At 43.0% G+C, this 13,059-nt stretch overlaps 1 protein-coding gene across 2 annotated transcripts in view; it reads left to right on the top strand.

Moving 5' to 3' along the window:
• The window catches only part of EDARADD (EDAR associated via death domain), a 68,229-nt gene extending 55,406 nt beyond the window's left edge, over positions 1-12,823 (top strand). For both annotated transcript variants that reach the window (XM_070471041.1, XM_070471042.1), the window contains one exon: positions 12,342-12,823. In XM_070471041.1, coding sequence (XP_070327142.1) covers positions 12,342-12,724 — 383 coding nt within the window. In that variant the 3' untranslated portion in view covers positions 12,725-12,823. The remainder of the gene's footprint in view (positions 1-12,341) is intronic.
• Positions 12,824-13,059: the final 236 nt, after the last annotated feature.

The following is a 13,059-nucleotide window of genomic DNA, read 5'->3' as shown; positions in this document are numbered from 1 at the left end:
AATGACCCAAATCATCAGGGGTTTATTCATTTCTTTTTTAAAGAAGGATGGGAGTACTCATAAAAGTCTTAGGATATTCTATCATCAATCCCAGGCTGTGCCCAGGTAACCATGCTGAAAATCAGAACTTGCGATACATAATCAACTTTTGATACATGATGTTAGGACCAGTTTTGTCTCTGGGTGGTGAGATTCCAGGTGTTTTTTTGTTTGTTTGTTTTTTCATTCAACTGATTTTCATTTCTTAAAGACCCACTGTGTGCCAGGCTTTCTGAGGAGGCCAAGTGGCAAAGGTACAGTCCTGAAAGACAGAAGTTGGGATGCTGGTTCCAGTTCAGCCACTGTCCTGCTGTGATTAGAGAAATCAGGGAGAAATCAGGCCAGAGAACGTCCAGTGGCACCTACCCACCAGCTTTTATGGGACAGGCCCGACATCTGGGGTCCCAAACAGGAACCCACGGAACTCGTCTTCCTTGGACCACAGTCCGCCCCTGCTGGAGGCTAAGGCATGGCTAATAATTATCCTCTTCCACAAATGCTCCAGTGGACACAGGCTCATATTAGAAGCACCTCGCTGAATGAGGTGGAGGAATGGAAAGTATCTTACCATACAAGCAGAGGCAGTTTTAATTTCCTTTTCACTCCCCTGTATTTAAAAAATTTCTAGCATGAGTGGGTATCAGAAAAACCTACCCCCAAAACTTTAATCGGTATATTCAAATATATAGATAACCAATGATCTGGTGTAGGCAAATACATATAATGAGTAGTAAAATAACCTAAAGGGTGAACTGTGATGAGCCTGAGTGGTGAGAATGTGAAATTTTTTTCCCTATGCTCATCTGAGTTTTTAGATTTTCTGTGACAAGCACATATTTCTTTTCTAATTAAAAAAAAAATCTATAGTTAAACTTTTTAAAGACTAACATCCTGCCTACCAATGTGAAATGTCACCTAAAATGAGAATGAATCAAGTAAGTTGGTTAGTAATATCTATAAACCTTTCCAAGACTCATGAGATCAGGTCAGTACTAGATTAATCAAATTTCAGTTTGTCTCTAAATATCTTTACCCGTGTCAAAATGAAATGAAAGATTTTCAGAGAGAACAAATTTTTCACGGTGATAGCAGGTAGCATTACCTGGAGCAGAACCCGTGCTGCCGAAGTCAACATCTTTGCCACCCAGCATGATGCTTTGCCCAGAGGAATGCTCAGGTGTTTGGTTGGGTGGTTTGTTTTGTTTTTTTTTTTTTTTCATAAACAAGCAAATGAGAGACATTGACTTCAGGGCATTGACTTTGGAAGATGAGGCAAAAGCGGATCCCCATTATTTCCTCTTTTTGTTTTTTTTTCTAAATATCTATTTGGCCCCACTGGGTCTTAGTTGCAGCACACAGGGATACTTAGTTGTGGCATGCAAACTCTTTGTTGTGGCATATGGAATCTAGTTCCTTGATTGAACCCAGGACCCCAGCGTTGGGAGTCTTAGCCACTGGACTACCAGATAAGTCCTGTCGTATTTCCCCTTTGAATGAGAACAGCCACCTAAGTAAGGTTTACTTACCGTTGTACTTGCACAAATTTAGCATTTGCCATGAACCAGGCCTCCTTCAAGTACTTTTGTTGTTGTTCAGTCGCTAATTCGTGTCTGACTCTTTGTGACCCCATGGACTTCAGCAGCCAGGCTTCCCTGTCCTTCACCATCTCCTGGAGTTTGCGCAAACTCATGTCCATTGAGTTGGTGGTGCCATCCAACCGTCTCATCCTCTGTTGACGCTCCTACTCTTGCCTTCAGTCTTTTCCAGCATCAAGGTCTTTTCCAATGAGTCTGCTCTTTTGCAATGAGCCTGCTCTTTTTAGAGATGCCCTTAGAGAAAAGTGTTAGTGACAACTCTGTGGGTTCAGTTATTCACCAGGTGGACGCAACAGAAGGAGCACGGGGTCACGTGACTGGCACTGGTCATGTGACTGGTGCTCCCTCGCACAGGTCCTGAGTGGGATTCAAGCCCCAGGCCCGGCCTGACCGCCCACCCCACCGCCACCACCAGCACCACACCATGCTGTCTCCCTGCTGGCCAGACGTCTCGCCTGTGCAGCGCACATGTCAGGCGCTTCAGTGTGACACTGGGGGTGAAGGTCGGACTTCCAGCTCAGAGTCTCAGGCTGGAGCAGAGCCGAAGTCCATCCTCCCCCCAGAGTCAGTCTTTGAGCCACTGAAACACTTTCTGCAGAGGCTTGCTACTCTCCCCTAATCAGGCCCTTGGTCTAGCCTTACTCAACTCAGACCCTGGCTTTTATTTAATTCTTAAAATCTGAAAACCCTAGTTATCTGCATCCAGTTTATATCTAGTTAAAGTAAGCAATGTGCAGAGGGTGGAGGGCTCTAAGATAAAAGGAGGGATTCAACCAGAGTGAGAAATGACAGCTGACAGTTTATAATCAAGGGGAGAATAAGAGTACAATTCAGAATCAGCTACTACCAAAAAATCAAAGCCCCCTCGTGGAACCATTGAATACAGAAAGCAGCCCCCAGGAGTCATAGAAGTTATACCATGTTTTCATGCAGTTTTTCAAAATGAAAACATTTGGGCATTAAAAGAGTAAGACTCAGTTAAAAAAAACAGACAAACAAAAAACTCCTCACAAATTGGAAAGGTAAAAACCTTTTCTAGGGACTTACCTAGCAATCTAATGGTTAAGACTCTGCACTCCTAATGCAGGGGGCACAGGTTCGATTCCTGGTTGGAGAACTAAGATCCCACATGCCACAAGGGGAGGATGATGTAAAAAAGATATGTCAATTTTGTAAATTACAGAAAAAATAAATAATTTAAAAAACTAAATAGTAACCTATTCTTGTTCTCCCCTCTTGTGGCGCTGTTTATCACTTGGACCATGACTTCCTTACTCCCTCTTCACAGTTGCCAGCTTTTCAAGACTTGACTTTCTGACCACCTTGCATAATTCAGCACTTGCCTCTTCCAAACCTAATTTACCTGTAGAAGTGAACATGCAAAAAGATTTTCTTTTTTTTCAACTGAGGTCTATAAACTGACAGTAAATACGTTGTGTCACGTAATTTCAGAATGCAAGCTCACATAAAATTCTCTGCTGAATTTTAACCTGGGTCCTTTCTTACATGTGTGTTTTGTTTTTGTTTTTAAACATACCTTCTATGCCTCAGTTTTGTGTGATGACAGAGTGGCCCAGTGTGATTTACTTGCCAAGATCCAATTTGTCAGTTAGATTTCCTAGAGCTGCTGCCAACTTGATGTCTTCTTAAAAGGGTGTTTCAGAGAGGGAAAATGAAATCACATTGTTTTTCCCTTTGGTTAAGAGATCAAACACCCACCAAAAGCCCTGGGGTCAGTTTCTTAGTAGATAAAAATAATTCTTCACCATTTTCGAGCTCAGAGCAAATAACTACCTCTGATGAGTCATGTGGTATGCACGCACCCCAGTGATCGCTCAAAGCCGTAAATTGGCATTTTAAATATATTTATTTCCAGCCATGTTAGAAACCACACGCAGAAAAAAGCATGAATTTACACCGTTAACAAACATAACTGTGGAAGTATTTGACAGTACTTTGACACTTGCTGGTATTTTCCAAATCTCATAATTTATAGACACCTAGGAGTTATTTTAGTTATTTTAGAATAGAACATGTTTTGCTATTTGTGAAGCTGCAAATATAAAATTTTACTATTTAATTGTTTGCGCCAACTGAAGACCTGGTTATCACGGGGAACATTATTATAAATTATTTGAGAGCCCGCAGTGGCATTGAGCACTGTGGAGGGAAATGCCTGTGTGGTAATAGCTCTTGAAAAACCAGGGTGTACAAGATAAAACAGTACCTCCCCTGCAGGGAGACACATTAAGTCAATCTGTGATCCACTGCCAGCATCCTGACTGGAGCCATTTTCCAGGCTCAGCCAATCATGGCCCTTGTGAGCTCTGCATCTTGTTCCAGTTCACAATTAACTGTTAATTGACCAGCATTTTATGATCTGCCAGCCGCCAACTTGAGAGTTAGGCACTGAATCTTTGGATGTGAACTGTTTCTTACTTTGTTTGAAATGACATGGACATACCTTGTCAATGAGCACGCTTGATTTCTGAAGTCTTCTTTAAGGTACGATGTAAAAAGTGTGTGAGATGAAGAATGGTGGAAGAAGGGAAAAAAAGCCCCCTAGGAAAATCCATTCTTCTGCTTGTGAGTGTGCAGAAATATTATTCACAAATTACCAATCATCAAGAACACACTGTTTTCTTCAAAGAGAAGTAGCTGGTACCCCAACATCTACTTTTGCTGGCCCATCTGATTGATAACTTCTTCAGTAGATATGGTTTAAGGCAATGGTTTTCAACCCTGCTGCACACGAGAATTTCCAAGAGAGCTTGGAAAACTTCCCGTGTCCTGCCTGTACCCCAGACCAGTTAAATAAGGATCTTGGTGTTGGAACCAGACATCAGGATTTTGTAATATCCCCAGGGGAGAGTGGGGTTGGGAGGGGGCAGAGAGTTCCATTTTTAGCCAAGGTTTGAGAACTAGTGCTTTATTTATTCATTCATGCATGGGATCTTAGTTCTCCAACCAGAGATCAACCCCCCCACCCCTGCATTGAAAACGCAGAATCTTAACCACTGAACCACCAGGAAAGTCCTGAGAGCTACTGCTGTTATGGTTCCTTACCCACAGCTACTAATTCTTTGTTGCATACTTACCATGCACTGCTGCTGCTGCTGAGTCGCTTCAGTCCTGTCCGACTCTGTACGACCCCAGAGACGGCAGCCCACCAGGCTCACCTGTCCCTGGGATTCTCCAGGCAAGAACACTGGAGTGGGCTGCCATTTCCTTCTCCAATGCAGGAAAGTGAAAAGTGAAAGTGAAGTCGCTCAATTCTGTCTGACTCTTCATGACCCCATGGACCGCAGCCTACCAGGCTCCTCCGTCCATGGGATCTTCCAAGCAAGAGTATTGGAGTGGGTTGCCATTTCCTTTTCCACCTACCATGCACTAGGATAAGGCTTTAAGGGATGGTCTCATTTAATCCTCTCCACAACTTTATGAAATTCAGTCCTCTCAATTGTTCAGAGAGGGGGGACATGGCCTTAGCAAGCTGAGTAACCTGTCCACGCTGCATGCCTGCACAATGTCAGCTGGTATTAATAGTTGGTCCGCATGCTTCTAAAGCTCACGTGGGTGTCTCTGTGGTGCATGGCGTACTCCTTCTCCATAGCAACCAGTCGCCCTTCTTCTGCCTTGTGTATACTCAGCACGAGAAACCTTTCCGTTTGTCTGAAACTTTCTAGATAACACTTCATATGCTGCTCAGAAGTTTCTGATTTGATTTTTTCTCTGTGTCATGTTCTTCATTAAATAGATTTACTCAACAGACATTATTGAGTGTCTCCTATGTGCCTGGAATGAAGTGGAGACATTAGACATCTAAGGCCCTTTCCTCTTGAACCTTCTATACTAGTTGGGAGTGACAGACAATAAACACAAATAATTGCATATGGTGGTAGGTGCCTTGAGGAAAATAAATGAGTGTACAGTGGGGTTTGCCCGCAAGGAAAGGATGCTGTGTTAGCTAAGAAGGTGCACCAAAATCTAAACAATGCAAAGGAGCCAGCCATGTGGAGATCTGAGGAAGGAGGACTTCAGAGGGAAGGCCCAGCTGGTGCAAAGGTCCTGAGGCAGGGTTGAGTATATGTTCTAGAGACAAGTGTGGGCAGCAAAGAGCACTTGAAAAGGGAATGAGCTGGGAGGTGTCAGCAGAGTCCAGATGGCACAATGACACACTTTTCCCCCCCCATTCTACTTTAAAAAAATTGTAAAACCTAACAACCTTAAATAACATTTACATAAGACTTGACAAAAACGTTTTCACATCATTTATCTCATTTAATTCATGAGATGTAGGAATTATTATATTATCATCTCCATTTGATAGATGAGGAATCTGAAGTTCAGGGGTGTTAAATGCCTTGAGCAGTCAAGCCCTGGGAAGCTGGGGCACCAGGGTTTGATAAGCCCCATCTGATGCAGCTGATTCAGGATTATGCATGTGAAGCAGCAGTCCCCAATGTTTTTGGCACCAGGGACTGGTTTTGTGAAAGAGTTTTTCCACCATCTGAGGGTGGGAGTTGGGGGATGGTACCAGGATGATTCAAGTGCATTACATTTATTGTGCACTTTATTTCTATTATTATTCCATCAGCTCCACCTCTGATCATCAGGCATTAGATCCCAGAATTTGGGACTCCTGATATAAAAGGGCACAGTGCAGGGCCAGTTATATGTTAAGCATTTAATAAATGACAGTTACTGTAATGATAAAAACCACTGAGAAATCTGGCCCTTCCTCCACTGATAAACTCTTTCTTAGTTCAAGCCAGGACTCAGACTAAATCTACAGAAGGAAAGTCCTTCCAGGGTTTTGGCCTCTAAGAAGTTATTATGAACTAATGGTGCAACCCGTTCTTGTTTTGCATCAGTGGAAAATATGCAAGTCAAGTGTCAAAATATGACAAGCAAGGACCCTAGTTGTTAGAGAATCTAAGTGAATTATTATACATAACTGACTTCTCTCTCCTCAATAACACTCTTCTTTCCTTCCCCCAAATCTAGAATCAATCTGTCTTTTGTATTTTTAACAGCCAACAGACACCAGTAAATTCTCTTTCCTTTGCTAGTAATTCTCTCTTCATGTCCAAAAATGCATCACACAGTAATAAGAAACCTACCTTGTCTCCAGAGGAGAAAGAACAATTCTCATTCATTCATTTAGTAAACAGTTTTTGAGTTTCTCCTGTACAGATATCCTGAGCTTGCCACTGAGTAGCACCCAATAATAATCCCATTTCCCCCCCCATTTCTGAGGAAAACTTCTTTGGTTCTAAGTGTTTCTCTTCCCATGATTTTTCTTACTCCAAAGCATCAGCCATTCTTTCCTTGCATGCACATGAATACATGATAGGTGTTTACAGCAGGGCAGGACAAAATATATTTCATAGGGGAAAAAAAGTTTGTCTGCTTAAGTCCTCAGAGAACTAATTATAGTTTATGATTCGAAAGGCAACTTTAAATTCATGACTGTTGGCAGTTTATGTAGATTCCAGTTGGGTAAGTGGCTTAGCATGTGTGTCATTGAAAATAAAAAAGGAAACAATAGATTTTTGACACATCATGCATTTTAAAACAAACTGATAAATGGATGGTGGTGGTGTTCAAATAAATAGAAGCTTCTCATACACTAGAAGGCTTAGAGGAGCTTCACAGAAACCTTAACGATTTTCATTCTTCTTGACACTAAAGGAGAAAACATGGCTAAAACCCCGAGTCTTACGGAGGTAATACAGAGCAGACCTTCAGAAAGCAATACATTTCATTCTGGACGTAGAGATATAAATCGTTTATTTTTTTGTGACATTTAAAAAAATATATTTTAGGTATCTAAATAAACATAGTAACTATAGAAAATTAGGAACACTCATTGTTAATGTTTTTATCCATACTTCTAGATTTTTCCTATGCCCATGAATGTGTGTATAATATAAGCTTTATGTGGATAAAAATTACTGTATTATTTTGTTTTTACGAAAACTGAATTATCCATACCCTTTGGTAAACTGCTTTCTTTTCTAGTTGACAAAGTATTATTTTGACTCTACTTTTTTTCTGTATTCCCACCTTTTTTAAAAACTTATTTTTAATTGAAGGATAATTGCTTTACAATATTATGTTGGTTTCTGCCATGCATCAACATGAATCAGCCATAGGTGTACATATGTTTTCCCATTGAACCTCCCTCCCACTTCCCACCCCATCCCACCTCTCTAGGTTGTTACAGAGCCCCAGTTTGAGTTCCCTGGATTCTGACTCTACTTTTAAATAAGGGCAAAGAAAATCGCACAGTTTCCCCCTTGTACTTCAAAAACCACATTCAGTGTTAGAAAACTCTTTATAAATAAATTTCTATCCCATCAGGGAGCTAAAGTCTCACTTCCAGATACACCATTATTAATGGAGCAGAAGAACAACTCTTACTATATTACACAGAAGTGTAATTCAACAATCTAGAACTCTAGATGTGTAACACATTGCAGAAGGATGTGGGTCTTTTCTCAGGGCCCTGAAGGTGCAACAACAAAGGCCAGATGGAATATCTCACTGCAAGGCAGAGTCAGGAGATGCAGACACAATGAAGAGACTGTGGATGAGACGGCATTGCAGGCAGAGCCAGGGGAGTTAATGAAGGGGTGTTTCTGAGGTGGGTTTCATAGGATAGATAAGTTTAGTAGCTGAGGGGAAGTTCAATGAGAGTAAGTTCAGTGAGAGCGAAAGAGAAAGAAGAGAAAGAACTGATAAGAGAGAAAACATCAGAAAAGTCCTGCAGGAAATCTTTATTTTCCACCTATGCAATTGACAAAGATCTCTTTTTTTTTTTTTTTTGACAAAGATCTCTTTTAATAAAAGTGTTACTTGATGCTAACAAAGGTCAACTGAGATATGCACCATCACTATTCTCAGAGTTTACAGAGTGTAAATTGATACAGCATTTATTTCTGGAAAGCAATTTAGGATATAGGTGCTGATAGCCTTAAAATGGTTATATTTTTCAGCCTAATAGTTACTGGTGAGATCATTAAAGAGGTGGTCAAAAATTTAGATGTAAGGGTCTGCATCAAATTGTTACTCATAGTCATGCAACTATGGGGAAACCCTAAATGTTCAAGTTTACACAAAATTCATAACTGAGTATAATTTTTAATGTTCTACACTGAGCTTATATTTTTTCCTTTTCATTTTATTAAACTTTGAAGCAAAGAAAATAGAGGTTGTCTATTCAGGAAGTGAGTAGCCCCTTTTCTCTGCAGCCCAGATTATATTCAAGGAAACCATGGGAAATGAGATTGAAGAGAGGTATGGAGAGCTTCCGGGGGAGAGTGGGACCCTGGTAACTGGTTAGATAGAAAAAAAAAGTCTGTAAGGATGCTGAGGAGTTGCAGATGTCATTAGGGGACTTGAGGGGCTTTGGGTGCATAGCAGGAGAAATATAAGTACTGTATTGGGTCCTCTGAGTTGGAGATGTCATCTGAACATCAAGAGACGCTTTCTAGTAGCCAGTTCTGGAGCCCAGGTGAGCTGGCAGGGTTGGCCATTCATTTATTCACTCAGTCCACGTTGGTTAAGTGTTTGCTGCAGTGTGTCAAGGGCTGTATTGGATCCTGCAGATGCAAAAAGAAAGGGTCTTCCATTCTAGTGGGAGATCTTTGTGGAGGTTGTTGGGGGCGGAGAAGACCAAAGGGACACAATGCAGAAGAGGAAAGCCTTGGGCTAAGAACAGGACCAGAGCACCTCCTTTTAACTCCCAGGGACTTGGCAGTGAGACAGGCTGGGACCGCAGTGAGTCAGGCAGACAGGAAAAGGGATGTGGCCGGGACAATGTAGGATGTGCTTGGGGATAAGGGGCCTGAGTTCTGGGAAAACACCGTCTTCAGTGCAATAGACAGTGTTCAAAGGGGCACAAAATCTTGGGCTCAGTTCTAGAGGCAGGCAGACCCAAGGGGAGTGATGTGATGGGGGCGTTAGCAGCAGCAGATCCTCCAAGCCAGGTGGGGATCTGCATCCCTGGATTTATCTACCCCATCAGAACTGGACTCTGGTCCACAGGCGGGGCATGGGGAACTGGGTCTCTTCTCTACAGGGTTGGCAAGAATGGGGCTGGTCAGACGCTGCTCAAAGCCAAAGAAAGTGAAGATTAATAACATGGTGAGGCATTGTAGGCAACAGGTTTTGATTTCTCCTTTTAGAAGTTTAACAGTAAATTGGGACTTGCCCAGCAGTCCAGTGGTTAAGACTCTGAGCTTTTTACTGCAGGTTGCGTGGGTTTCGTCCTAATTGGGGAACTAAGATCCCACATGCCATGTGGTGTAGCCCTCAAAATAATAATAAGTATTTTTAAAACAGTAAAGAAATGAAGAGTAAGAGAAAGTCCTTCAGTGAATTATAAACCAGAGAGTGGCAGTTTGAGGTTCTTATTTTTTATGATAGAGGAGCATATACCTATCTGTGGATAAAGGAAAGAGAATCAGTAGAGATGGGTGTCTGGAGGTGAGGGGAAAGAAAGGAGGTATTTGATGAAATAAATCATGGGGAAGGTAGGAAGAGGTGACCTCAAAGAGATAAGTGAAGCTTGGCAAAAAGGAGGGATGCTGCATTGATACATTTGCTCAGTGCTGAACAATATGTTTGTTAATGTAATACATGGTTTTCATTATCGTCGAAATATAACCACCACTAGAGAAAGTTTGGAGAATAGAAACATAATCCCAGGTGGTGCAGTGGTAAAGACTCTGCCTGCCAATGCAGGAGACACAAGTTCAATCCCTGGATCAGGAAGATCCCCTGGAGGAGGGCCTGGTAATGCACTCCAGTGTTCCTCCCTGGAGAATCCCATGGACAGAGGAGCCTGGTGGGCTACAGTCCATGGGGTCGCAGAGAGCCGGACACGACTGAGCACACAGCGCACGCCTGCGCACACGCCGCATACACACTGAGAAAGTCTGGAAAGTAAAAACATAATCCTACATTAACCACAGAAGCTACGATTATTTTTGTCCATTTCCTTCCATGGTAATATTAACAGAGACTTTTCCCATAGTTTTAATCAGAGTACATAAATTCCTTACATCTTGCATTTTCCACTTAACATCATAGCACACACATTTTCTAGGTTGCTATAGTCTTCATAATTTCTTAGATAATATTCCTTAAAATAGTAACAATAATTTCACTAGTCCCCTAACTTTGATTTGAAGTTTTTTTTAATGTACAGTAAGAGTAAGACTATAATAATAAATGTTCAAGTACACACATGTTTTAGATGATCTCCTTTGACTGGATTCTCAGCAGTTATATTAGTAGGTCAGAGTATGAGCATAATTTTCATGGCTCTTGTTATCTTTTACTTTGTATTCGCCTCAAAATTTCTAGTTCTCAATTTTATAATAACCAGAGTGACTCCTTTTTTTTTTTCTCCAGATTTTTTACTTTCCTAAGTTGGACTGTCCACACAGTTCACTGTAGAAAAAGGCATCATAACCTCCCAGGATTTTCCAAGCCAGTCATCTTTAGTGCCGTCTTTGGTGGTTAAATATCCCCAGTGAGAGGAGCTAGGAGATTCAGTGCAGCTGCAGTTTTAATTCACTTGGGTTGCTGTGCAGACCCCGCTTACACCCGTACTCTGAGTTGTCTCTTACCTACTAACCTCTTACCCCTAACCTATTTACTGCTTACCTACTAGCTTCATCCTCTTAGCAGATACTGCCAGATACAGCAGGGAGGCCAGAGATGATGCATGGGAAGGTGGCCCTTCCTCTCTGCTGGGGCTGCTCTTCTTGGTGAAAGCAAAAGTGTTAGTTGCTCAGTCATGTCTGACCCTTTGAGACCCGCCAGGCTCCTCTGTCCGTGGAATTCTCTAGGCAAGAATACTAGAGTGGGTAGCCATTCCCTTCTCCAGGGGATCTTCCCAACCCAGGGATTGAACCTGGGTCTCCGGGATTGCAGGCAGATTCTTTATCATTTGAGCCACCAAGGAAGCCCCCTTCTTGGGGAGGCTGAGCTCAAAGCCACCCACTCACCCAGCCCACTGCACACACCTCAGGGTATTGGCTCCACTTCAAAGGCAGCCCTATGTGTTAAAAATAAATAAAGGCAAAGCCGTGATAAGGTGGCCATAAATCTGAAAAGTCTGTCATTATCAGTTATCACTCATTTTCAAATATGCGTTTGGAGTGGATATTCCAGTTTGAGGTTGTGCCTGTTGTTATTATTTTTTTTTAATGAAGACCTTTTGAAGAATTGTGCAATACACCCTGACATGCTGTGCTTGACCTTAAAAAGCTGACAAGGCTGACTTGTAATTTGGAAGGGGCGAGAGGGTTAAGGAGGTGAGAATGGGCTGGTTTCTCCTGGGATGGCAGAGTCCACCCCTCCTAGACTGGCTATCTGCCCACGGAGAGAGCTCTGCTCTTTGGAGCCCTCATCTGGCCGGCAGGCTCACAAATGGGCAGCCTCGGGGACAGAGTCTCAGAAAGAAAGGAACACTGGCTTTATAAAGTCTTGCCACTGCTTCCAACAGAGCAGCTGTTCTTGACTGCAAAGAATAAGACGTTATTGGTGAATATGTAGAAGCGAGTATCCTGAAATAGGTTCTGTACTTACCCTGATGCTATGAGCAATTCAGTAGGAAAATAGAGGACCGGAGAGATAAGCACGTGTCTGGGGCCTCTTGCTGACACGCGCACCCTGTGGTTTACCCTGCAGGTGTGAGCAAGGATGCGTCCTGCGCGGAGACCTGTTCCTGTCCCTCCTGTGCGCTCCGAGTCCCCACCATCAGCGACTTGCTCAACGACCAGGACTTACTAGATGTGATCAGGATAAAGCTGGATCCCTGTCACCCAACAGTCAAAAACTGGAGGAATTTTGCGAGCAAGTGGGGCATGCCCTACGACGAGCTCTGCTTCCTGGAGCAGCGACCCCAGAGCCCCACCCTGGAGTTCTTGCTCCGGAACAGTCAGAGGACGGTGGGCCAGCTGATGGAGCTCTGCCGGCTGTACCACCGGGCCGACGTGGAGAAGGTGCTGCGCAGGTGGGTGGACGAGGAGTGGCCCAAGCGGCGGCGTGGAGAGCACCCCAGGAACTTCTAGACCTCGGCTCCTTCTCACTGGCCTCTCGGACGTTGAAACAAGCGCAGGTTAAGGAGCAATGTGAATCTCTTCTGTTTTTCTCTTTTCCCACATTGTGCTGCATGTAGGATCTTAGTTCCCTAACCAGGGATCAAACCCATGCTGCCTGCATTGGGAGCGTGGAGTCTTAACCACTGGACCGCTGGGAAAGTCCTGACTCTGTTCCTTTTCAAGTTTAGGAGAAGGACCTGGAACCATGGACACTGGTTTTCCCCAGAGCTGGCAGTTTTGTGGAGGGGTCGGGTATGTTTTTGGTGGTGGAGTTTCCTTTAGTTTTGCACATCTGTTTTAATTTA

This window comes from Odocoileus virginianus, chromosome 7 (assembly GCF_023699985.2).
Source record: "Odocoileus virginianus isolate 20LAN1187 ecotype Illinois chromosome 7, Ovbor_1.2, whole genome shotgun sequence".
In the NCBI taxonomy this organism is placed as follows: domain Eukaryota; kingdom Metazoa; phylum Chordata; class Mammalia; order Artiodactyla; family Cervidae; genus Odocoileus; species Odocoileus virginianus.
The sequence above is the reverse complement of the archived record's forward strand: the minus strand, read 5'-3'. Positions and strand labels throughout refer to the sequence as shown.